At 40.3% G+C, this 24,875-nt stretch overlaps 1 protein-coding gene across 1 annotated transcript in view; it reads right to left on the reverse strand.

Annotated features, from left to right (window-relative positions):
- LOC136884122 (uncharacterized) overlaps positions 1-24,875 on the reverse strand; it is a 736,079-nt gene that overhangs the window by 150,305 nt on the left and 560,899 nt on the right. The window contains exon 3 of the mRNA XM_068229796.1: positions 3,190-3,316. Within this exon, the coding sequence (XP_068085897.1) occupies positions 3,190-3,316 (127 nt within the window). The remainder of the gene's footprint in view (positions 1-3,189; positions 3,317-24,875) is intronic.

Below are 24,875 nucleotides of genomic sequence, written 5' to 3' on the forward strand. Positions count from 1 at the left end.
ATATCCGGAGTATCCGACGGACTTCACGGCATGTCCAAGGAGTACGATTAGGAGTGGAATGGTGAGAAGGAAAAATTGTCACCTGGTTAGATCTTGGGGCCTTCAGGAGGTCTCCACGGGAAGGGCCGGTCGAGTCATCACTGGGAGAGTGGCCTTCTTCTCACCAGGGGTGATGACTTGGTCGGACGGTAGGTTATTATTTGTTTTCTTTTTTTGTTTATAAACTGTGGTGTCCTTTTATTTCTTTTAAGTATATTAACTATGTCTGTTTATTGTTGTGAACGTGGTGGCTTAGATTGGATTATTTTATTGTGAACATGTATTTGGGGCTGAACGCCTATTATGTTCATGAATAAATACATACATACTCCATTGACAACCGCTTACTCCTGGGGCTGTAGTGGGGGATATATATTTCGTCACCCATGACAATGCGGTGTTCCCTTTCGTTGAGAACCGTTGCAAAGTTTGCAGACTTTTCCCAGTGCGCTTCTCCTTGTGTTGATTGGACAGATTTCATGGAACTCTTCGGGAACAAACTTTCCGGTACTGCAGAATATCGCGAACAATGTGTCGAACGCTTCCGAACGACATTCCCAATTCTACCGTCATATGCCGTAATGTGATCCTCCTGTTCTCCTGCAACAGCACCTCCACGCGTGCTGTGTTCAAATCTGTTGATGTCATGCTGGGTCGGCGACTGCGATCCTCGTCTGTGACCTTTACTCTACCGGCCGCAAACTTTCGACACCATTCTGCGACATGCTGACGAGACATTAAAGTCTCTCCGCAAACCTCTACCAGCTGCCGGTGACTTACAGCCATGGTTACATGTTACCTACAACTAGCGCAATAGGCTTCGGGTGGCTGAAACTCTGCACAGTTGCCTATCGCATGCATTAGGATTACCGGACACTACCAATTTCTTCATAAAATACGAAACTCCAGAAATATCGGCTTGTAACCTTAGTTTTTGATCATCACTAATATATATATTGAACGGATCAACAACTTACCGCAATCGAGAAATTATAGACTAACAGGATACAGATATGTTTACCTTACAGACACAGATAGTGGCAGTATGGTTTTAAAATTCAGGATATTTACAGATCAAACCTCTTTTCATTTCGTACTCCTGAATTCATATGAATACTAGATAATGAGAATATATATGTTCTCGTTTTTGTAATTTAAGACATTTCAGTGTTTATTCCAATTTCGTTGAGATGTGTGTGTTTAAATGTAACTACACGCATACACTTGCAACTAGCAAGGGATTTAAACATATAAGTGGGATTTGTTTTTCAACATTTGACTAGCGAAATTAGAAAACAGAAATGTATTTATTTAAAGTTAATTACAAGTAGGATCAGAGGCAGGTTAGGCTGTAACTATCTGCCTCTGTAACATAAATTTATCAATATATGAAAATGTGGTAACAAAGAATAGAAGACATAAAAGAAAGTATGATATATTTTCACACTGAGCATAAAGTAAGTTTAAAAATTCAATATGTAAAATACTGTATAACTAAATGTTGTATGAGTAATTATGACTGAAAAAGACTGGAAGCATTTGAGATGTGGATTTGGAGGAGAATGGAAAGTATACAATGGACAGAAAAGGTAAAGAATGAAGAAGTCTTGAGAAGAGTTGGGGAAGAGAGAAATATATTAAAAGTAATCAAGAAGAGAAAGCACAATTGGATTGGTCACTGGATGAGGAGAGATTGCTTGCTTATAGATGCTATAGAAGGAATTGTAAATGGAAAAGGACAAAGAGGACGTAGAAGATATCAGATGCTGGACAGTATCAGGATAGAATACAAGTATGAGGAAACAAAGAGGGTGGCAAGAGACAGGATTGCGTGGAGAGCTGCCATGTGAAGACCTGCCATATGGCAGAACACTGATGATGATGATGACTGAAATCAGGAACTTACCACTTATCACAATATTTAAAACACAAATATACATTCTTCGTTCACGTAAATTCTATATAACACACCATTCAATGCCACGTGGAACTGATTATTGCTTTAAGTATAAAGATGATGATAATGATGATGATTGTTTTTAAAGTGGCCGAACATCTAGGTCATCAGCTCCCAATGGTACGAGATGAGACGAAATGTAATGACAATTAAAAGTCCAAAATTCACCCACTGTCCAGAATTCAAAACATGATGATGAATAATTAATGTATATGAATTTAAAATGATGAGCGTATCCAAATCAAAATATTGGAAGTTAAAAAATTACAAAATCCGTCTGCTGACTAGAATTTAAAAACGATAATAAGCAATGAACTTTAAACAATCAGTGGATCCGAACCTCAGTGTTTTACCTTCCCATAAATTAACTTAAAACAATTGTATAAACCGAACAAGAGATTCCCTCCAAAGCAAAAGTTCTAAAAAGATGATGTTTACTCTCGTAAATGCATCAAAAATCCAGGTCACTGGCCCCTCATAATGGTACTAATCGTTGGTAAATTAGAATCAAGGTGTTCCTCGTGTAGCGGTACTAATCACAAGTAACGAAGACTTACGGTGTTCCTCACATCATGGCATCACTCATAGGTAACGTAGACCCAAGGTGTCCCTCACATAATGGTACTAACCACAGGCTTCTCTCAGACCTGTGTTGTTCTTCACACAGTGGTACTAATCACAGGCAACGTAAATCCATGGTGTTTCGCATATAATGATACTAATCACGGGTATTGTAAACCCACAGTGATCCTTCCCCCGTTTATACTACTGTAATCACAGGACCATGGTGTTCCTCACTAGTGGTACTAATCGCAAGTGAAGTCGACCCATGGTGTTCCTCGCGCAATGGTACTAATCACATGTAATCTTATGGTTCAAGGTTCATCATCCCTTGGTCGTCCCTTTTAGTCGTCTCTTACGAAAGGTAGGAGACACGGTGGGTGTATTCTTTATCATGTGCCGGACCCACAGGGGGTTAAGCACAAATATAAGATGATCTCCCTTCTATTGTATTCATATCATAAGAGGACGAAACTTTCCAAGAATGAACATACAAGCTAACGAAAGGGAAGTATCATGAAAGGTGTGAAAGTGAAGGACTCTTCCGAGCCTCGCAATATAAACGTTGTCAAGGTCGAAACAGTGCAAATATCCGAGCACAAGGACCACATATATGACACAATGGTACTTACTTATCTTTGAGGTTCGAATCTTTGTATATCGCCAGCTTTGGCTCCGGGAACAATCCTTGCGCTCGACAAGTGATGTTCAGTGCATCTCCTATCTGACTCGCATGCACTTCGAGATCTTTGCCCGGAGCTGAAACAGAAAGTGAGTAAAAGAGAATGAGAACTGCAATATAATGAAAGGTAGAAATGGTGACTGCTATAAGAGACTAGACAAAGTAATTAAACTAAGAAGAGGCAGAAGAAGAACAACCAAAATTTGCAATTAAAACAGAAAGAACACAAGCTGTCACTAATAACACTGGGAAGAACAGAGGTGTTGAAAAAAGTGTCTACCATTTGTAAGTTTTATTTTTTTTTTTGCCATACTTTCAGAAAACCTGAAAAATGCAGCAATATAAGACAATCTCTTGGAAGAAATAGGTAACAGAACTGGTTTCAGAATTTCTATAGAAGAAACAAACTAATTACAAATATTTAAAATAATGCTCTAGCATGTCTAATAACAGAAATAAGGAAAGTAAAGAAATTCATATATTTGTGGAAAACAATTCAAGAATATGCTTTGGGAAAGTCCGCTGTAGAAGAAAGGATAAAACAGATGAAAAGAAAATACTGTATAACTAGGAATATCTACAACAGAACGTGTTTAAATCCAAACCTCAAAATACAATACTACAACACAATAGTACAATCGGAATGCCAATGCGCGAGTGAATGTCTAGTACTTAATTACCAGCTGAATAAATTAGAAGTACTGGTAAGAAAAATTATACAGAAAATGACTGGCCCGATAAAAACTACAGAACTGTGTAAATCAAGAAGTAATGATGAAATATACCGGAACGTAGAAAAATATAACAGATACAATGCGGAGGAGTCGATTGATATATTTTGGACATTTATACAGAATGAATGATCATACAACAGGTTAACCAAACAAATCCTTAAATATCTTTGGAACAAGAAGTCAACAACAACCTGGATTTATGAAGTCAATAAAGATTTGGAAATGAACAATACAAGAGAAGAAGTAGCAACCGAGAGAGAGAGAGAGAGATTTTTGGAACGAAAGTGTTAAAAATGGAAGGATTTCAATGTCGGGAGGGAATGAAAAGACGCACAAAATAGACCGAGGAGAGGAAAAGGAGACATAGTGAGCAGATAAAGGAGTATTGATGGAAGAAGAAGTAACAACAAAAGATGAAGCATTAAAATTGTCACTGGGTCTCTAAAATATCCTAACGGAGAAAGAAAGAAAGGATAATGATAATATTAATTAGACCCTGGATTTTTTGGCAGTAATTTAGAATGCAGACTAATGTGGTTATTAGGAGGTGCCGAGCTACCCTTTCTTCTGTAATGTAGCAAGAGTAACATAAATTCCAGGGGTTCTGATAATATCGTACCCCTAATATTTATGCAAATCACATTGCATTAACGCTCTGCACGTAGAGTATACTTGTTACTCGCTTCGGTAAATTTTTATTCTAAAATTCCGGACCCTAATTAATAATAATAATAATAATAATAATAATAATAATAATAATAACAATAAAAAATATTAAAAACAAGAAAGGATAACCCTTAGAAAAATCTTTGGCCCAGCAGGCATAGAAAGGGGTGTGGATGAAAAAGAGGCCTCCAGAGTTATACCAGAATTCAAAGAAAATATCACACACTATTAAAAAAAGGGGATTAAAATGTAAAGGCAATTTTCAAAGAATGGACAAGAAAAGACTTAATAAAATATTTTTAATTATGCCCCCTCACTAAATTTTTTACAACTTGCTTTATGTCACACTGGCATAGATAGGTCTTATGCGACGATGGAATAGGAAAGGGCTAGGAGTTGGAAGGAAAAGGCCGTGGCTTTAATTTGGGTATAGCCCCAGGATTTGCCTGGTGTGAAAGTGGGAAACCACATAAAAATATTTTCAAGGCTGCCAACAGTGGGGTTCAAATTAACTATCTTCCGAATGCAAGCTCAAAACTGCACGACCCCAGCCGCGTGGCCAACTCACTCGGTTTCCTCACTAAAAGTTAAGTATAATAGAATAAGCGATAGAGGAGTGGTCGTACTAACAAATAATTTGAAAAGAATAATATATATCTCTCGGTGCTGTCATTTTATCACCTAGTGAAGTTATTAAAAAAACATCGCTTCTCGAACGAATTCAAATGGCCTTTACGAGACGCTGTTGCTAAATCTGCATGTGACTTTACACTTAGCCCTCCTTTTATTTTTCTAAACACTCCTGTCTCTCCCGCTCCATTTCAGAATCTGCTTGCAGAGAGATAAGAGACAGCACAAACATATGGACAGCATATTCATAAAAATCAACTAAAGCAAACACTAAATAAATATAATACAAGTACTATACAATATCCAGGTACACTGTTCGGCATTTTTAAGCCTGAAATTATCTCAGTTAGTCACCTTTTATCTGTAATTGTTCATTGTGCGGAACTTCTCAAAGTACTCGCCAGGATGTAAACCAGCCATTTTTTCTACAAGTATTGCATAAAAACACTGTCTCACGTCGTAATTCGGGCTTACTTTTCATTGCCATATTTAGTATTACGCCTAAAAATACTTTGAATTCAGGAAGAGTAGCATCTATCCATGACCTCCAAATAGACTCACCTCTGAGGGTAGTAACCTTTTGAATGTTTACACTGGCATAACGGTTAGTCTCGCATACAATTTCCGACAATAACGCTTCAATCATGAATAATTGAAAAAAAATGTCAAGTTCACTCTTAGGTTTAGTCCCCTGCGGTGACTAATAACCTGATGTACCTGTGAATGGGGTTTTTTGAAGTCCAAGTCCGTGTTACGGTATTCCTTCCAGCCATCGATAGAAGTACCAGCACTGCAATTTAGCATACCTTTCTTTCTCATTGCCAACGGCCATAACCGTGTTGAAACACCGGATCCCGTGAGATCTCCGAAGTTCAGCAACATTGGGCGTGGTCAGGAGTTGGATGGGTTGCCACGCGCTGTTGGTGGGGGGGTAGGGGAATGGAGGAGCGGAAAGGAACTGGCCACCCTACCGCACGTAAACTCCGGCTCAGGAAAACCTCTGCGGAGGTTCGGACCTGCCTTCGGGCAGAATAACCCTTACCTTACCTCTTTCTCATTATCGGAATCTTCATCACTCAACTCACCAACACAGCCTCGTTCCGCAATATCTTCCTCACCATTCAATTTAAAATCACCCTTACTACCGCTGAAATCAACGTTATTTTAATCTAAAAGTCTGGCTATTTCCTTCTCATGCTGCTCAAACGACGCCATGATGCTAAACAAACTCGCGTGGTCTTCAGAGGATACGCACAGGGCCTGATTATAGCTATACATGATTTCAAATTATCTTCAAATATGGCAGTAGCTTACGTACGTGTAAGCCATAGGTGAGTAACCCGACAAAGGAGTTATATAGGGAAGAAAATCATGTAGGATCTATGTGGGATATTCTCGATATCGGGCATGGCCTGCCACGTAGGTGCTAAGGCTTAAGAGTCATGCCGAGAAAACAGCATAAGACACAAATACACGTGAGTTTCAGCTAGTGTCATCATATCGTACTTGCTATGAAGCGATCCTGTCAGCCCGGTGGTCCGTTTTTCAAATCCCGCCCCTGGCGAAGTTCTTTCCTTCAATTGGCACCGTCAAGCCAGTCTTAAGCCACGCGAAAATTTATGAACACCACCTCGCAGAGCCCATTTGAATTTCCACGCAAAGCGATCTGAAGTTGTAGGAATTGCTATTTCAGATCGTTCTGGAGAAGACTGACAGGGACGAGTTGGACAGAAAAAGACTTATATCCAAATCTTGAATGACGTTAATGAGAAACGGACCTTAATTTATTCAATACAGCAGAGGAAAGCTAAATTTCTTGGACACGTCCTACGATATGACACCATGTCCAGAATGTCTTCGAAGGCAAGGTCCTAGGGAAGAAGTCGAGAGGAAGACCGCGTCTCTTATACCTTAGACCGAGCTCGATAGCTGCAGCCGCTTAAGTGCAGCCAGTATCTAGTATAAGAGAGATAGTGGGTTCGAACCCCACTGTCGGCAGCCCTGAAGATGGTTTTCCGTGGTTTCCCATTTTCACACCAGGAAAATGCTGGGGCTGTACCTTAATTAAGGCCACAGCCACTTCCTTCCCACTCCTAGCCCCTTCCTGTCCGTCGTCGCCATAAGACCTATCTGTGTCGGTGCGACGTAAATCAACTTGTAAAAATAACATACCTTAGAAACATAATCACACAGCTGGGTTTTGCTTCCTATGTCACGATAAAAAAGGACTGCTGAAAGGCGTGGGATGTGGCTGCAGCGACAAGGCTTAGCCCGTTGATAATGGATGGATTTCCGTTTTTATCTGTCATATATGACACAAACGATCGAAAATTGATATACCATACACCTTTTGTCATATAATCTTTTTCAGTAGAACTAATATTAACAGATATATTAAGGAAACCTCTGTTTATCTCCCTAAGAACCCTTAACTCATTGTGAAGTTCGTGAAGTCAGATGCACTCTTTTACAAACACCTGATCGATTAGATTTAAAAAATAAGGAGTTTGGATGACTTATGCGCAGCCGTTTTCCAGTTTAGGGAACACAAACTGACAGCCACGGAAAGCAAAAATTCTTCAAGTAAGCATTAGGGATGAATTACCAAGAAATGTTCCTGAATCAATAAATATAAAAATAAGCTATCCTTACGATGTTATTTATACAGATGTTCTCTTTCATAAAACGTATTTCAATGATGCTTTTTGTTGCCTGATATCATTCCTTTTTAATATCATATATAATAATTACGATGATGAAAAACCAGTGGCCTCCTTTCAATAATGTACGCAGATATTTATTTGCTCGGTTTTCAATTCCACCCTTTTTTTAGTGTGTGCTAAATAAATACCAATAGCTTTAATGTGTTTCGTAGTAAATGTCGATAATATGAGATATGATATGTGCTATGTGTATTGGAGAGAAAATATACCGCAGAAGATATAAAGGTCACATAATCCGCCAACAAATCTCTCTACCAGTTGAAACTATGTTTATATACTTTGTGTGAAGCATCAACAACTATTGGATTAGGGGGATTATGAGAAGAGTATTGGCTGTTTTAAAATATATTTTTATATAACCATTTATGAGATGAATCTTCATTTCTTCTACGGACTGTGGGACCGAGCTCGATAGCTGCAGTCGCTTAAGTGCGGCCAGTATCCAGTATTCAGGAGATAGTAGGTTCGAACCCCACTGTCGGCAGCCCTGAAAATGGTTTTCTGTGGTTTCCCATTTTCACACCAGGCAAATGCTGGGGCTGTACCTTAATTAAGGCCACGGCCGCTCCCTTCCCGCTCCTAGCCCTTTCCAGTCCCATCGTCGCCATAAGAGCTATCTGTGTCGGTGCGACGTAAAGCAACTAGCAAAAAAAAAACTTACTGTGGGTGAAGGAATAAAATACGGTCACGGTATCCCCTGACTGTCATTGAAGGTGACTGAAAGAAGTGACTTACCCGGAGCTCTTAACTTGGAAGAGTAGTTTGGTGACAATGGGGCTGTAACGGTCGCCAACCAAGATCAAGAAAAAACTCTATCTTGCCAGCACTTACGCTGTCTTCTCAGTTCCAGTATCGTGGCTCTTCCGCCGCTACCATATGACTAACAGCCAGCCTCTCTCTCTTCGCCACCCTGGCGTCACTATTCTAAAAGAAACTGGACTCCTTTTTCTAGTGATTTCTGAACTATCTACTATATAAGACCCACCGAATCTGCGAGGCAATTACTCCATTTTCGACTGCGACTGCGGAGGGCTGCGCCACCTGTGTCACACGCCATCCACGTGACGCCGGGTAAGCAAAGAGAGAGAAACTTGCTTTAGGCTATACTGGGACTTGTTTCCCAGAACCCTTCAGGCTCCACATTTCAGTGATTAATAAATGAAGAAAGTTTTCACTCCCCACCCTGGGGGTGGGGCGGGCCACCTAGAAGATGACGCCCTCTCTCTGGCCAGGAGATTTGGCTCAGTGATTCTCTGACTGTGTTCATCTGCACTAGCGGCCATTAACTGTTTACGAGTGCTGGACGCTCCCATTTTCCATTGTACTGCTGAGGTTTGAATTTTAAGGAGTAACTGGATGTAAGGAGGTGTGAATTAATAATTTCGCCTATTCAATTAACGTTTATGCAAATCATTCATCGGATTGTTCTTTGAAAACAGAATAAATTTAACACGCAGAACGATTCTTCCTGTTCTACACCTGTCCATGCTCCATTCCTCTCATGTTAATAGGTTTCAACATTTTCTTTATATATTTACGAATGTGTCTGTCAAATTAATTCACCCTTTTGAGGGAAAATTTTAATTTGGCCTGTAACTATAGTGGTCTTTGGCCAGAAGTACCTTTTCAAATGTGTGATATATTTGTATTGTGGCTGGATCTCACTGTAATCTTTCATCATTAAAAACTGTTAAGCACGTCTTATTACACGATTGTTCGCTTGTAATATATGCCTTGAACTGGTGTCCTCTGTTGTTCTTTGCTGCGTTGTTATTTTCATTATTCGATACATACATACATACTGCACCCATAAGCGAATTTACGTAATTGATGTAAGAATTAAAAGTTGAATAATTCGCATATTGAATACAACAGTAGGCTGTGAAAGCTAGCAGTCACAAAGCAACATTCTGGCGCCAGTCAGACGGCAAGGAGATCCGCAAAACTTTTCTCATAGCACGAACAGCTTATAGACTGGCCTAAGTGCTACATCCAATAAAGTTTATGGTACCGGCAAGGAGTGGCAATTTTCTACTCGATTCTCACGGGAAAATCACGCGTTGAGGCCTGACCTACTTAGAAGGGCAAGAGAGACAACGATAATACCCGCCAACCCTTGGCAGAAAATGGAAGAATCCATGCTGCGAAGAGCGCAAATATCTCAGCCAATCACAAAATTGCAAATTTAAATGTTTTGTCATAGCGGGAATCTACAGCCAGTATTTCGCTATTTGGAGCCCGGAGTAGTTGTGAAAAACAGTGTCCTGACTTCCTAATAATATTTGAAAATTTATCGGTGCAAATGCGTGATTAATTAGTGGTTGATTAAGAAAATTGTAACTTTACATGGAAGAGTAGTATCGCCCAGGAACTGAACCGTCATGGCGGGAAGAAACCATTCGCTGGAAGAAAATAACGCCGGTGACGCACGCCGTCGTATGGATCACCCTGTGATCATTTCCCACGGCGCAATATAACAAGTCAGACCGAAATTAGGAAGATTTTGGACATATTTTTTGAAGCTTTAACCTACGGATGTATGATAAAGCGCTCCCAAGTGGTAGATTACTGCGCCACATCCCTTCCACAGAACTATTTTCGAAGTGGGGGGGGAGAACTTTACAAAACCAACGAGCAGAGTGGTGAATCTTCAGTGTGTGTCAGTTAATTCAGTTAGTGTGTGTCAGCTTTCAAATTCAGTCTTGTACGGAGTGAATTCAGTCTTGTGTGAACTTTTCTTTTGTGAATTCTGAGTCTGGTAGGAAAGCGATCAGAGACACTTGTTGGCATCCGAGGGAGCCATGTATTTACTTGGGAGAGTAATATTTCAGGAGAAATGAACACTTTAACAAACTTTTATTGTTATTTGAACTTATGCAGAGATAACAGGCAATAGCTACACTTTTCAACACTTGCCTTAAATGAACTTACACAACCAACCCAGAGGGACAATGGAACATGTCGCAACACGTAACTGCATAAGGTTTTTCTAATCCAGGTGTAGTTTGGATATTTGTTGAAAGGCCATTTTATTCTTTCATTCTGGAGGACGATCAGTATAAAATTTCTCCACACATCATTGGAAACTGTACTTTTATCTTGCTTTCATCACTTACAATGAGCTGTTATGGCAAGCGAGATATTACGGGGAGAAACTAGTTAAAGCAGACAGGGAGGAGAAGGACTTTTCATTAATGGAAGGCCGCGATGTTTAGACCTTGAGTAAACTGTTATGTTCCGAAGAGGTGAACAACCGGTAAGCCTTAAACAAACAAACTGAGAGGGGTGTGTGTGACCAGCAGGAGACGTCAGGCAGGTAGCGGAGAGAAAACTTTCGACTTCACGTCAGGGGTTTATGCAGTGCTATTGTATAATCTTCATTGAAGTGCTAGAAAATGCGAGTGTTTATGTAAATGTGAACGTGTGTAACGCCTTTATAAAAATGTATCAAGTATGCGTGTGTGAAAATTCGGAATACCACATCAGCCTCAAGATGGAATTCTAATTCATCATGACAGAGCCCGAAGGGTGATCCAACCTGCCTCCAGTACCAAGGTATGAGCAACAACAAAATGCATAAATAAAATATGTTGGACTATGAACCAATCGATGATCAAATGTAGCTTAGATTGTTGGATAGGATTGTAAATAATTCACATAATAGTAATATAATAATAATAATAATAATAATAATAATAAGTGTGAGCTAGGGTTATTTGCGTACTCTCTTTACGTAGATGTGTTTGCATATTATTTCTGGACCATTTTGTAGTAGTCACTTTGACAGTTTAGAATGCTATCTTATGAGATTTAAATGAGTGTAATGCAGATGAATAATAATAATAATAATAATAATAATGTTGTTATAACGTTAGTTATGAGCGATATTTCTGTTGAAGTTATGTTTTTTTGTAGATGCCGCCTTGTTGATTTTTAAAGTTTACTTTTGCTACTAGCGCATTTAGCTTGTTTTATGTTGTGTAATCATCATTCAGATGAACATTTCCAGTAGCTCTTATACCGTGTATTTTTTTGTGACGATTTGGTGGACGCGCGAATATTTATTTCAATGTGTAATTGCGGCTACACATTTTTCAATAGCTGTGTTTTTTCTGAGAGGCAATCTCGTCATTTTAGTAAAGCAGTTAGTGACAGGAAGCCATTGATAAGTCAGCTCTGATATTTTGTAATATGTGAAGCAGAGAATGATCTAAAGATCGAGCTAAGTGAATATATCCCTGATGATCTGCGTTGATAATGGAAATGTGATATTTGGACCATGTCATGAACTGTCGTAAGAAATAGAGATGTGTACGACAGATATTTCGCCCGCCGGATACGAGCGAGGCCGTATTATGAGTTACGACGTCGAGAATAATGATGAGTAAATAGAATTGAGAGATGAATAATTTAACCAAGAGTGTTAAATATGTAACGACATGGATTATGATTGTAGGCAGAGGCCTGTATTGTTTCAAATAGTTCCAGGGAAAGTAGATGCTCGGCAAATATGCGAGTTATAGCACGAGGTAATATGTGAGCGGAGTGACGAATCAATGTGTATTTTGACAGTCATGTAGAATCATGGATGACATGTAATACCAGTAATTATTGCCCATAAAGGTTGAATAGTGTCATGGCCAGACATTTTTCGTCTGAGGTTAGAAGATGGCCGTCAAATTCACAATATTTTGCTACTCGTAGCGGGGTAAAATTTATTTAGGCTCCGATTTTTGCGCATTTATTTATTTTTATTAATTTTCAGCAGGCAGCGATGTTGGGATCTAGATTTGTTTATTATTATTCTTTCTTTGTGTATCTTTATCACCGTTTATTTGTAGGATCTGATCATACGTGAATTATTTGTATTTGATTGATGTAAATAGATAGGTGTAGTTAGGCTAGTTTGATTTCAGTATTTTTTTGTTGGAGCAGTGTTTCTCCATTAACAAGTCTAATTATGTAAATAAGATTTCATGTGTTAGGATAAGAGATCATCGATTAGGTCATAGTCAAAACTATAGTAGTGGTATGCTCATACCAGACATTCAGTAATTACCAAGCTTTAGAAATCCACTACATTTTAATTAGGAAATGAAGCGATCTTTAATAAACCAGTTTTATCATCAGTGCCGCAAATGAGTTAGGTAAATAAGATGGGATATGCCTCCATCTAGTGGAGATACCACAATAATGAATTCGTAAGGAAAATGCAGTCAGCGGCAAATTAAGTAAAATTTTAATGTAAAAGGATCGCTTTCATTTGAAATGTAAACATGAGCCACTTGGCCTAATTATTTTATATTTTAAAGAAGTCCAGGCTATCACAGTCATGCAAGTGAAGTTTAAGTAATTAAATGAGTGATTGTAACACTCAGGTTCATGTTTCAATAATTTCTTGTCAACCACGAGTAGTTTTAAATGTGGCTATGGTTATGTGGTAGATGGAGTACAATGTTCATGGTTTTTTCTCTAAATTCTCTCTTTTATTTGTCACACATGGTTAGTGCAGTCCATGATTATTTAAAGTTGGGTGTTTTCCCAACTAAGTCACTTGTGTTAAATATTTGATAAACACCTCTGAGTCAGTGTTGATTTGGTGAATTAATTAATTAATTAATTAACTACACTAATTTATTTTGATAGACACTTTTCTATGTATTACAATTCAGTACTTCAAATGAGATGGTATTTTCTGACCAGAGTTTTGAATTTATTCACGTCATCGTCTTGAAGACAGTGTCAACGTAATCTGGAATATTTAAATTTGATCGACCTTCAGTCAATTTTTTTTATTAGGCAGATAATTGAGTTATTGTAAGGTAGATCTTTATTTTTTTAAATTTCTATTTCATTTCACTTTGTTTATTTTCACCAGTTTATTTTCAATTTTTGGCACTTTGCACTTTGTTCAATAAATCAGTTTGTTATTTAAATTTTAATTCACGGTCATTTATAGTTTAGTTTACCCCATCTTTTCATTTCCTCACTCCCCGATCGACGTGTGGCCTATAACCCGTGGGATATTTCGGACGCACCGCGACTGAGGAAGAAGAGTCTACATGCAGCGGTGAGTATCATTTAAATGTCATTATTTACAGGAGCAGCCGGCGCACAGAGGAAGGAAGAAGATCACCGCATTTGTTGCCTTTGGAAGGGCACAATACATACATACATACATACATACTGACACCTGAATGTTGAACTTATGTTTCCTTTTGCTTTATTCTTGTTCTTTTCTTCATTTGTACTTACCACGGACACACTCTAATTTCTCAGCAGCTTCCATCCAAAATTCAATGATAGAATTACAGGCGAATTGCCTAATTTGATTATCATAAGTAAAGCCTGCCAACCTATTCTATTAGTTTCCCGTTCATTAATAAGCTGTTACATAATCATTTACTGAACATGATCATGATCTATGTTCTTTAAAGGGGCCTAATTGCTAGGTCATCGGCGCCTAATGGTTCGAAGTGCGACAAAATGAAACTATAATTGAAACTTCAAAATGAATCCATTGACTAAAATATAAAACAAATGATTATTAAAAAATGACCATGAATCCAAAACAGTCAGTGGATCCAATTCACAATGCCTTCTTTTCTGAGATGATGCTTGTTACAAAAAATGGTACATAATCCAGGTCACCTGCCCCTCATAATAGTACTAATCACTGGTAAAGCAGAACCATGGTGTTCCTCCTATAGTGGCACTAATCACAGGTAAAGGAGACCCATGGTATGTCACACATATTGGCACCACTCGCAGGCAACACAGACCTATGGTGTTCCACACATAGTGCAACTAATCACAGGCCACATATTCTGTTGGTGCCGCTCACCTAGTGGTACTAATAATAGGCAGTGCAAACCCATGGCGTATCACACATTATGGTACCACCCACAAGCAACACAGACCCATTGTGTTCCCCACATAATGGTACTACTCTCAGGCAACGCAGACCCATGCTGCTCTTCACGTAGTAGTTTGGTGACAATGGGGCTGTAACGGTCGCCTACGAAGTTCAAGAAAAAACTCGTGGTGTTCTTCATATAGTGTACTACTCATAGGTAACGCAAACCCATTCTGAACACAGGGGAACAGACGCATTACAACACAGTATATAGCACCTTTTCTCGTGTGGACATTATTGTCACACCCCCACGATCGTACTAACCACAGGCAACGCCCAGATCCATGGTATCCATGGTATTCCTCACATAAGGGTACTTCTCCCAGGTAACGTGGTAGTACTAATCCCAAGTAACGTCCACCCTCCCTCACGTAATGGTACTTATCACAAGTAATATCTTGGTTCTAATTTCACCATCCCTTGGTCACCCCTTTTAGTCACCTCTTACAACACGCCACAGGGATTTAATCAATTACTTATCTACTTGTTTATTATTACTATTAAACCTGGTGACAACCGTCACAGTTCTATTATCTGATTACGTCGTTGCTTCTATTTCTTTATTTCATGTGTTTTCCTCCATAATTCCTGTCGGACATTATTTGATTAACTTTGTTCATATACAAGACGTAGGAAATGGGCCATTTCAAGCCCATTATGACCTTTATATTTTTCATTTTCCATGACAGTTACAATTATTGCATCTTCTTCTATCTGTATTAATATGGATGGTTTTGGACTTGAGGTCAAGCTGGAATTATCAAATCAGTTTCCCGTAGGAAACATGGTTCTTGCAGGGAAAATTTCTCTTGTCATTTTTGGAGTGTCCAGTGAACGCTGATTACTGCTTAGATATTTCCTGGTATACATGACGTCATCATGTTTTAATAATTTACGGATGTTCTAATGCAACAAAAGACGGAAATACGTTCCTGTGTTGCTGGAGAATGTACCACTACACGAACGACTGCAAATGTGGTACATGCATGATAGGGTCCCGGCCCATTTCCATCATAGTGTTATGAGGCACCTAACATGGGTGTTTCATGAGCGATGAATTGTTCGCAGAGGGCCAATAATTTGGCCTGCACGTTCACCTGACCTTAAACCTTTAGATTTTGGTTTTGGGGATATGTTAAGACCATGGTGTGTGCGGTCCTCTTAAATGATGTGGATGCACCAAGAGAACGCGTGATTAATGCCAGTGATGCAATTCGGCGAGAGCCAGGGGTGTTCCATGCGACGTAGGGTGGAAGGCCACATTGCAACACTTGGCGATCACTCAAGCACATGTTGTAAATAGCAGGTGGAGGATATGATGACCATTGATGGTAGAGGAACACTGTTCCAAAAAATACTGAGTTTGCGACAAATGTTTATAGGACCTGAGACTTCCCAAGTATTTGAACTGTTTCAGATAGGTAAGTCTTTCTCCATCCAAACAGACATTTGCAGTCTGATTTCCGTCACGTGTGCACAACATTACCTTCATTTCCGATTTGTTTATTTTCATGTTGCTCATGCTTCTTCAAATGTCATTCAATTTCCTTAGAGATATCTCTATATCTTGTTCATTTTCTGCAAACAGAGCAACGTCATCAGTAAAGCGTATGAAGCTAATGAATATGGAATGAATGATGGTAAATTAAATTGGGTAAGGAGGTGGCCTATGAATAGGAAACTCCCCGGCATTTGCCAATAAGTGGAAAATGCGAAATCACAGAAAGCGGTTTTCAGGACAGCCGACGGTGAGGTTCGAACCCACTCGTCTCTCGAATGCAGAGCTTGGCTCAATAGCCGCAGTGCGCTAACACGCGTCGCTACTCCTCTCTGTCACTGAACTATTAATACTAATAATTATTAAAGAAGTAATTATTATGAATACATTTTACAGTTGACATTTTACAATTGAATATGCATAAATTATAAAATAACATTTCATTTCACTTTAAAATTCATTGATGAATTAAAAGAATAACAACTCATTGAAAAACATAATATACATTCACTGTATATTATTAGACACACGTTGAGGAGTATGCAGTAATCAGTAGTTCGGAAATCATGAGTGGATTAAATGATTTTATAATTGTTTAGATGCTGCGAAATACATTATGAAGGCTTTGTCAACCAATTGCAAGAATAAAAAACTTATTTAGCCGAAGGGGATGTGAATTCTTTTCGTAAAATTCCTACTACCCTTCAACAAGTTCTAGAGTGCATCAATGAACTCGAGAATTATTCGTTAGCACGTGGTAAATCACAAATCATTGAACATTTACAAAAAAAATGGACTAGAATGTGACAATGAGACAAGTGTGAATTGTAAAAAATTAAGAAAACCAAGCAGTATCTCTTAAAAAATCTTTTAAATAAGCATTTGCGGCGATTGGGAATTAGAAGTGTGGGAGTGGGGGGTGGGAAGTTAGACAAGTAGACATCAAAGATGAAAATAAAATTGTAAGTTTTTGATGCTCTCAGAGCGAATTTCGATAAACAAGTGAAGGTTGTCAGCCTACCAACTTCAGTGCGGTAATAATAGTAGGCCTACTATACAATGAAACATTCATCAAATGAACTGTAATGAAATATGTTTAATAATTAAATAGAAGTACGGCTTTATTACACAATCTATATATTAAAATTGGCCCTGAGGTTCACTCAGCCTACACCAAAAATGAGTACCAGGTTAATTCCTGGGAGCAAAGGCGGCCGGGCGTAGAGCTAACCAATCTACCCCATCACGTGCCGAGGTTAACAATGGTGGAAGCTGTTACCTTCCACTCCTCCAAGGGCCTTCATGGCCTGTACGGAGGTGACTTTGCTTTCCGGTCTAGAAAGCAAAGAATAATGGCCCAGAGGAATCGTCGTGCTGACCACACGACACCTCGTAATCTGCAGGCCTTCGGGCTGAGCAGCAGTCGCTTGTTAGGCCAAGGCCCTTCAAGGGCTGTAGTGCCATGCGGTTTGGTTTTATATATTAAAAGAGTTTACTAAAACAGCTTTGGCAAATCCGTCCGTCCTTTCTACTGGACCGATTTGCTTAATTTCTGTTGTTTTTTTTTCTCTTCGGAATTGCCTGCCGGTGAATCATGAGACACTGATAGGTCTCTACTTTCAGCCAACTTTGAGTAATCACAAAAGCAAACCATTAAATGATCACTCCAATAATTGCAGGCGAAGGCTTATCCTAACCCGCAATACATTCTGTGCTTAGCGGGTTGCTAAGCGATTAACACTTTCATTAATATTCTGACATATTTTATTTTTATCCTTAGTAATGTCATTGCGTGTAGACATGTATGATTACTACCTATGAAGTCAGAGAATATGCACTTCCTCTGATTATGGAAGAATATCATTATATGCTAGATACTCTTTGATTCTCTGACCTTCTCCAGCTTCTGAATACACTCAACAGATGACAGAACGTTCCTTATATTCAGTCACGGCCAGTTGTATGTTGCACTATCTCAGGCAAGATCGTTTGAAAATGTTAAGTTCCAGACACGGCTGAATGGTCGACGCACAGTGAATCTTGTATGGAAATAAATGTAATAAGCTACATTACGAATGATTTAGTTATTATGTACTATTGAAAAGGGCAGGCAAAATAATATGACTGCGACAGGCATATCAAGACGAGATATCTGACCTATTTGGAACAGCGCAGGTCCACTAGTTAAAGAAGTAATTCATTATTTGACAACACACTAACAAAACAACGGGCACACTGACTGTGTGAGACGGCAAGCGGGTTACTTTGGCAAAAATATACCCCTGCTACCCTTCGTGGCAGAACATGTTACACAGGGCGAGTTAGCCGTGCGCGTAGAGCCGCGCGGCTGTGAGCTTGCATCCGGGAGATCGTGGGTTCGAATCCCACGGTCGGCAGCCCTGAAAATGGTTTTCCGTGGTTTCCCATTTTCACACCAGGCAAATGCTGGGGCTGTACCTTAATTAAGGCGAAGGCCGCTTCCTTCCAACTCCTAGGCCTTTCCTATCCCATCGTCGCCATAAGACCTATCTGTGTCGGTGCGACGTAAAGCCCCTAGCAAAAAAAAAAAAAAGAACATGTTACACATATCTCCGCGAATCTCCATCACTACTTGCTGTGGCGCTGTACAGTTCGGTTAGCCGCGACGAACGACGTTTTATCCGCATTTCCGCTAAGCGTTTTTCTTAATAATTAAAGAAATGAAGGGGAAAATTAGCTGAAAAGCCAACAGGGCTTGCACAAATTGCTATTTTTTTTTCATAATTCCCAGTTCCCTGCTGCTAAAATGGAATAATTCGTTTTTCCCCACAAAGTGGGGGAGACTGACCTCCCCCCCTCTCGCCCACTCCTAATCGTTGCCACTGTAAATTATGATAATGATGCTTGTTGTTTAAAGGGGCCTAACATCTAGGTCATCGGCCCCTAATGGTACGAAATGAGAGGAAATGATATGACAATTTAAAAATCCATAATCCTCCTCTGACCAGAATTCGAAAACGTGAGGACGAAGAATGAAAGAAATGAAATGGGGTATGGCATTTTTTTAATGCCTTGATATCCCAGGAAGGGTACCGGCCCACCAGGTGCATGTCTTTTGATTCGACTCCCGTAGGCAACCTGCACGTCGTGATGAGGATGAAATGATGAAGACAACACATACACCCAGCCCCCGTGCCAGGGAAATTAACCAATGATGGTTAACATTTTCGAACCTGCCGGGAATCGAACCCGGGACCCCTGTTACCAAAGGCCAGCATGCTAACCATGGAGCCGGACAGGACGAAGAATGAATGGATCGATATCAAGTTAAAACAATCAGTGGAGCCAGGTCATCGGCCCCTCATAATGGTACTTATTGCTAGGAAAATAGAACCATGGTAATTGTCATGTTGCGGTACTAATCAAAAGTAGCGTAGACTCGCGGTATTCCACATGTTATGGTACTACTCACAGGTAATGAAATTCGCACATGTAACACAGAGTGTTTCGAACACTGCGGCGCTACTAACAGTCAACGCAAACCTATGGTGTTCCTCACATAAGTGGACTAAAAACAGAGACCCGCACTATCTCGTGGTGTTCCTCACAGAGTGGGTACTAAGCATAGGCAAGACAGAACCATGGTGTCGCTAATCCCATGGTGTTGCTCATATAGGGGTACGAATCACTGGCACTGTAAAATGCATCCTGAGACACACACTGTCTCTACTAATCACAAACCTATTTGGTGCCTAACATAGTGGTACAACGCGCAAGTATAAGCGACCCATGGTGTTCCCACGTGGTGGTACTAATTACAACCAGTATCATGGTTTTAATTTCATCAACCCTTGGTCACCCCGTTAGTCGTCTCTTATGACAGGCAGGGGATACCGTGGGTGTATTCGTCGTCTGCGTCCCACACCCACAGGGGGTTGTGTGTTTGGTCCGCGAGAGGTATTTTATTTTACTCAAGTCCGCCAGCAAGGCGGTTAGGACCCCCATATCCGCCATCTGGGACGGGCCACGTGGGAGTATCACCTCTCCCCCTGCTACGCCAGCGTAGTACGTTCGTATCCACTGCAAATAAACAGTGGCTACATGCTGTAAATCAGTTATTGTAAATGCATATCCGATTTAACTTGTATGTACATTATTACATCAATAAGAATAACGTTCTCTTTTCTAGTGTAGGAATCTTTTCTGTTTGGCACAGTAGTAGTTGTTTGGCATTTATACAAAAATTCCGTTTCCATTGCTTGCCAAAAATGCCTGTTTCCCTCCTCCTTGGACATCTCGTTAGGTTGTAAAGTTATTTTATTTAACCATTAGCGTCCAGTTCAGAGAAGATTCGCTGTATAAAAATAACATACCGCTGTGATAATACTCGAGAACTCAGTAAGGAGGTTACAAGTGTCACCTCTGCAGAAAGAGGTAGGGGCGAGTAATATCCGAGGTACGAAGGAATACCAGGTCTAAGAAACACAGTGTATTCAACTGCCGAAAACCAGAGCCTTCTATATGCAACTGCTGATATGACAACTTCGTCAGTTATACCTTATAGACACCGCTGTAGGAGTCTGGCTCCATGGCTAAATGATTAGCGTTCTGGCCTTTGGTCGCAGGAATCTCGGGTTCGATTTCCGGCAGGGTTTGGAATTTTAACCATAAAAGACCGTAGCGTAACGGTTCGCACTATTAGATGCGGTACTCTGAGATCCGGATTGGTTTCCTGATACTGCCAGAAAGTTAAGAATGACAGGAGTGCTGGTATCTGATTAAAATGGTGCAATGCAATCAGCTCACCTCCACTGGGGATGGGTCTGAAACAAGGCCACGAGTTTACTTATCGGCTAGAAATATATTTTCTGTCGTATGAGGTACTACAGTACCTTCAGGCATACTCATAAACAAACTTTACCTTTCAGCGACAAAAGTTGACGACCTGTCACGTAACGTGTTCGATACGTTGCTTACCTTTCCCACGATCTCCTGCTCCATTGCTCAATTGACCCAGCATTCTGGCTGTCCTCCTTTTCACCTGATTTATCCATCGCAATAAGGATCCTCTTCGAGATATTTCCCTACATATTGCCGACCTATCACGTAACATGTTTGATAAGTTGTCTACCTTTCCCCCGATCTTCTTCTATATTGTTCAATTAACCCAGCATTCTGACTGTCCTCCTTTTCACCTGATTTATCCATCGCACTGGGCATCTTCCTGTATATATTTTCCCTTCAGCATTTTCCATGAGCAATGTCTTTCTCCATGTTGTCTTCTTGCCGACGATCTGTATGACCGAATAATTCAGGAATCCTTTGTTAACAAATCGATGACAGAATCTTGCTCACATTAAGTTCACAGAGGAATGATTCGTTTGTTCCTTTCTCCCCCGCCCCCCCCCCCACAACATCCTTAGCATCCTCCTTTACGACCGAATCTCGAAAGCATCGGTTATTTTCTGACCATGTTCGATTTTCTACATTATAAAGGAATTTTTTTTAAAAAAAATAGGGTCTTTAGTAGCCTCATTTTGGTGTGTCAACAAGTATCTTCCTGATTCAAAATTATTTACGTTGCAGCACACTCCTAATACTTAGACAAACTTAGCATATTTACGATGCATTCTGTTGTACACATATGAAACTGTTTCGTCTGTTGTCAAGCCTGGTGAATTCAATTCAACGTCTGTTTTGTATCTCCTCTTCTGGAGTGATATATTAGTACTGAAGTTAAGGCAGGGAAACAAATGGAAACTGTCCTTTGTATAATATACAGTAACGCTAAATAGAACACAGAATTTATACACATGTATATTATGAGGACATATGTGTTTAGCTTTGTGTATGTCACCGAGGGTACATCACATGACATAATTGATGCGTGTGATGTACATTATTTCGTAACACAATGGCACGCATTTTCTCGTTCATGATTATGCAAGTTTGTGTGCGTCTGTCTATGCGTGTGTTTAAGTTTCCATGTGAAAGGACAGTAAAATATAGAAAGTATTCATGAGACTGTTAGATGGCGCGTTATATATTTAGTACACCGGTTGGGTGCACAGCAAATTCTGTTAACCGATGTAAATACGGCAGGTACTTCTGTGCGCGTCTATAATAATACATTACAATGTACGAGTATTTATGTGAGACTATAGATGAACATAACTGAGATAAAAATAATGATTTTTGATAGAAAAGCTAGCTACTGCAGATTTATTCGCGAAATTGGAAATCATTTTAGAAATACTATACAGTAACACTTGTTCTTAGCTGAAATCCAAGAGACCAAAAAAATGTCCGTTTCGTAAAGATTTTAAAAAATGAAATAAAAATAACTATATACCTACGTCAGATTATCCAGCAGTAGATTTATATTATGGGCGGTAGTAGATACAATAATGACACTAATCACACACTTATAATCACTAGTTCATCAGCACTAACTCAAACCTGGTTTTGCTTAGCAGTTTCCTCATAGTGCACAATAGTACAGTACATACACTTACCCTGAGTTACCAACAGTCATGCGAAGACAATGAATGTGATGTTAAAAACATGTTGCTCCTCCATGAACCCTCAGAACGGCAGCAATGAGGCGAGGCATCGACTATACAAAGTGTTGTAATCCTTCTGGAGGGATCCGGACCCACGCATCTTGCACTGCTACCCACAATTGGTCTTGTGTAGTTGGTGTGGGGTTCATTGAGCGTACACCAGCATCTCCAGCATCCCATAAATGGTCGACTGGATTAAGATCGAGAGATCTGGAGGGCCAATCCATGGTCGTAACTTCACTGGAGTGCTCCTCCAACTACCTTTTCACCCCCACAGAGCGGTGACATGGCGCATTGTCCTGTTGAAACATGGCATCTCCATCAGGGTATTCTAAGGCCCCAAAGGGATGCAGATCGTCTTAAGAAATGTCCATCTAACGTGCATATGTTAGCACTCCCAGCAACCGGAAAATGGGGCCTAAATGAGACCATGAGAACGCCGCCCAAACCAGAACTTTGTCACCTCCCGCCTGGACACAACCTTGTTGACACGAAGGATCCATAGCTTCATGGGGCAAACGACACACTCTCACGTGCCCAACAGCTCGATACAACTGGAACTGTTCCATGATCCATTGCCGAAGTTCGCCGGCCCAACTCTGTGTCGAGGTGTCAGCAAAGAGACACGAGTTGATTGTCGGCTTGTGAAGCATATGCGATGCAGTTGACTCCTTACAGTGTTGGTAGATAAGGGTTCCTGACCTCCAACATTTAAATGGGCGGTGATGTGACTCATAGTAGCCCATCAAGCGCCCAGCCTGGTTTTGCGGATGCAACGTGATGTCCGTCCGTTAAACACTTGTGATCGTCCCGTGCAGCGGTTTACGTGGGTGATAACATTCTCTCTCGCATATTGAAGATCCACAATAGACACTGTTGACCTCGGAAACGCGAATTCGCGTGTAATCTCCGCAATGCTATGTCCGATGCGCCGTGCGCTGATGATCATCCCACGTTCTAAGTCGGTTTACATCGACGTATTGCCATCTTCACGACACTGGTGTCTGTGACAAACTGCTCCACTACGCCACAGCTACCAGCAACGCCCATGATTTTTGGCCACAGTGTATTTAATACACATTGCATGTTTTATAGAAATAGCATCAATGGGAATACTGTACAGTACTGCCATTTACTTCTTTTAGTAATCCAGACCTCTCTAAAGAACCAGAGAAACAAGGAAATGCCATTTGTTCCTTGTTTCAATGACGGTGAAATCCTGACATTCACCTCCCCGCGGTAGAGAGGGGGCAACGACTGCATATAAGAATAATATTTTATATGCAGGCGGCTAACGAATGAAGGGACCGATTATCTCCCGGTATAAGGAGATCCCCTAGAGCAAGTGCCAACAGTCTCTTTGAGAGTGGATGAGCGGGTATGGGTAAGGGCACTCTATTGTCCTGGGGACAAAATATTGTTCCCAAAGGTGGAGGAACCAGTATGGTGAACGGGATTAGGATGCAGAAGGCAACTGGAAACCACTGCATTAAAGATCCTGAGAGATATTCCAATAAATCCACATGGCATGGCTGCAATGTCAAGATTGGAGCTGGCCGTGTGGATCGTCTACCTCCGTTTGGAGACTACGGCTTAAAAAGAAGAAGTAATCCAGAATTTTACGTTATACACAACTCTCCCTTATAATAATCGTATGGCCTCAGCTACCGTGTGCAGACATTTCAATTTGACGCCATCTGGCTGTCTGCTCGCCAATTTCGACGTTCCGTTTTACTCTAGGCCCACTAGATGGCAGATCGAGTACACCGAAACTCCCTTGGGCGTCTATGGCTGAGATTTTATGAACTTTGTCGGGTAAACACCAAATGTGTCACCAGATATCTTTCACATGCCGACATCGTACGACATGGAGTGCCGAGTGGACTTATTTCTGCCCTTCGAAAATCCGACTACCTTTGACATGTTT

Source organism: Anabrus simplex, chromosome 12 (assembly GCF_040414725.1).
Source record: "Anabrus simplex isolate iqAnaSimp1 chromosome 12, ASM4041472v1, whole genome shotgun sequence".
NCBI lineage: Eukaryota > Metazoa > Arthropoda > Insecta > Orthoptera > Tettigoniidae > Anabrus > Anabrus simplex.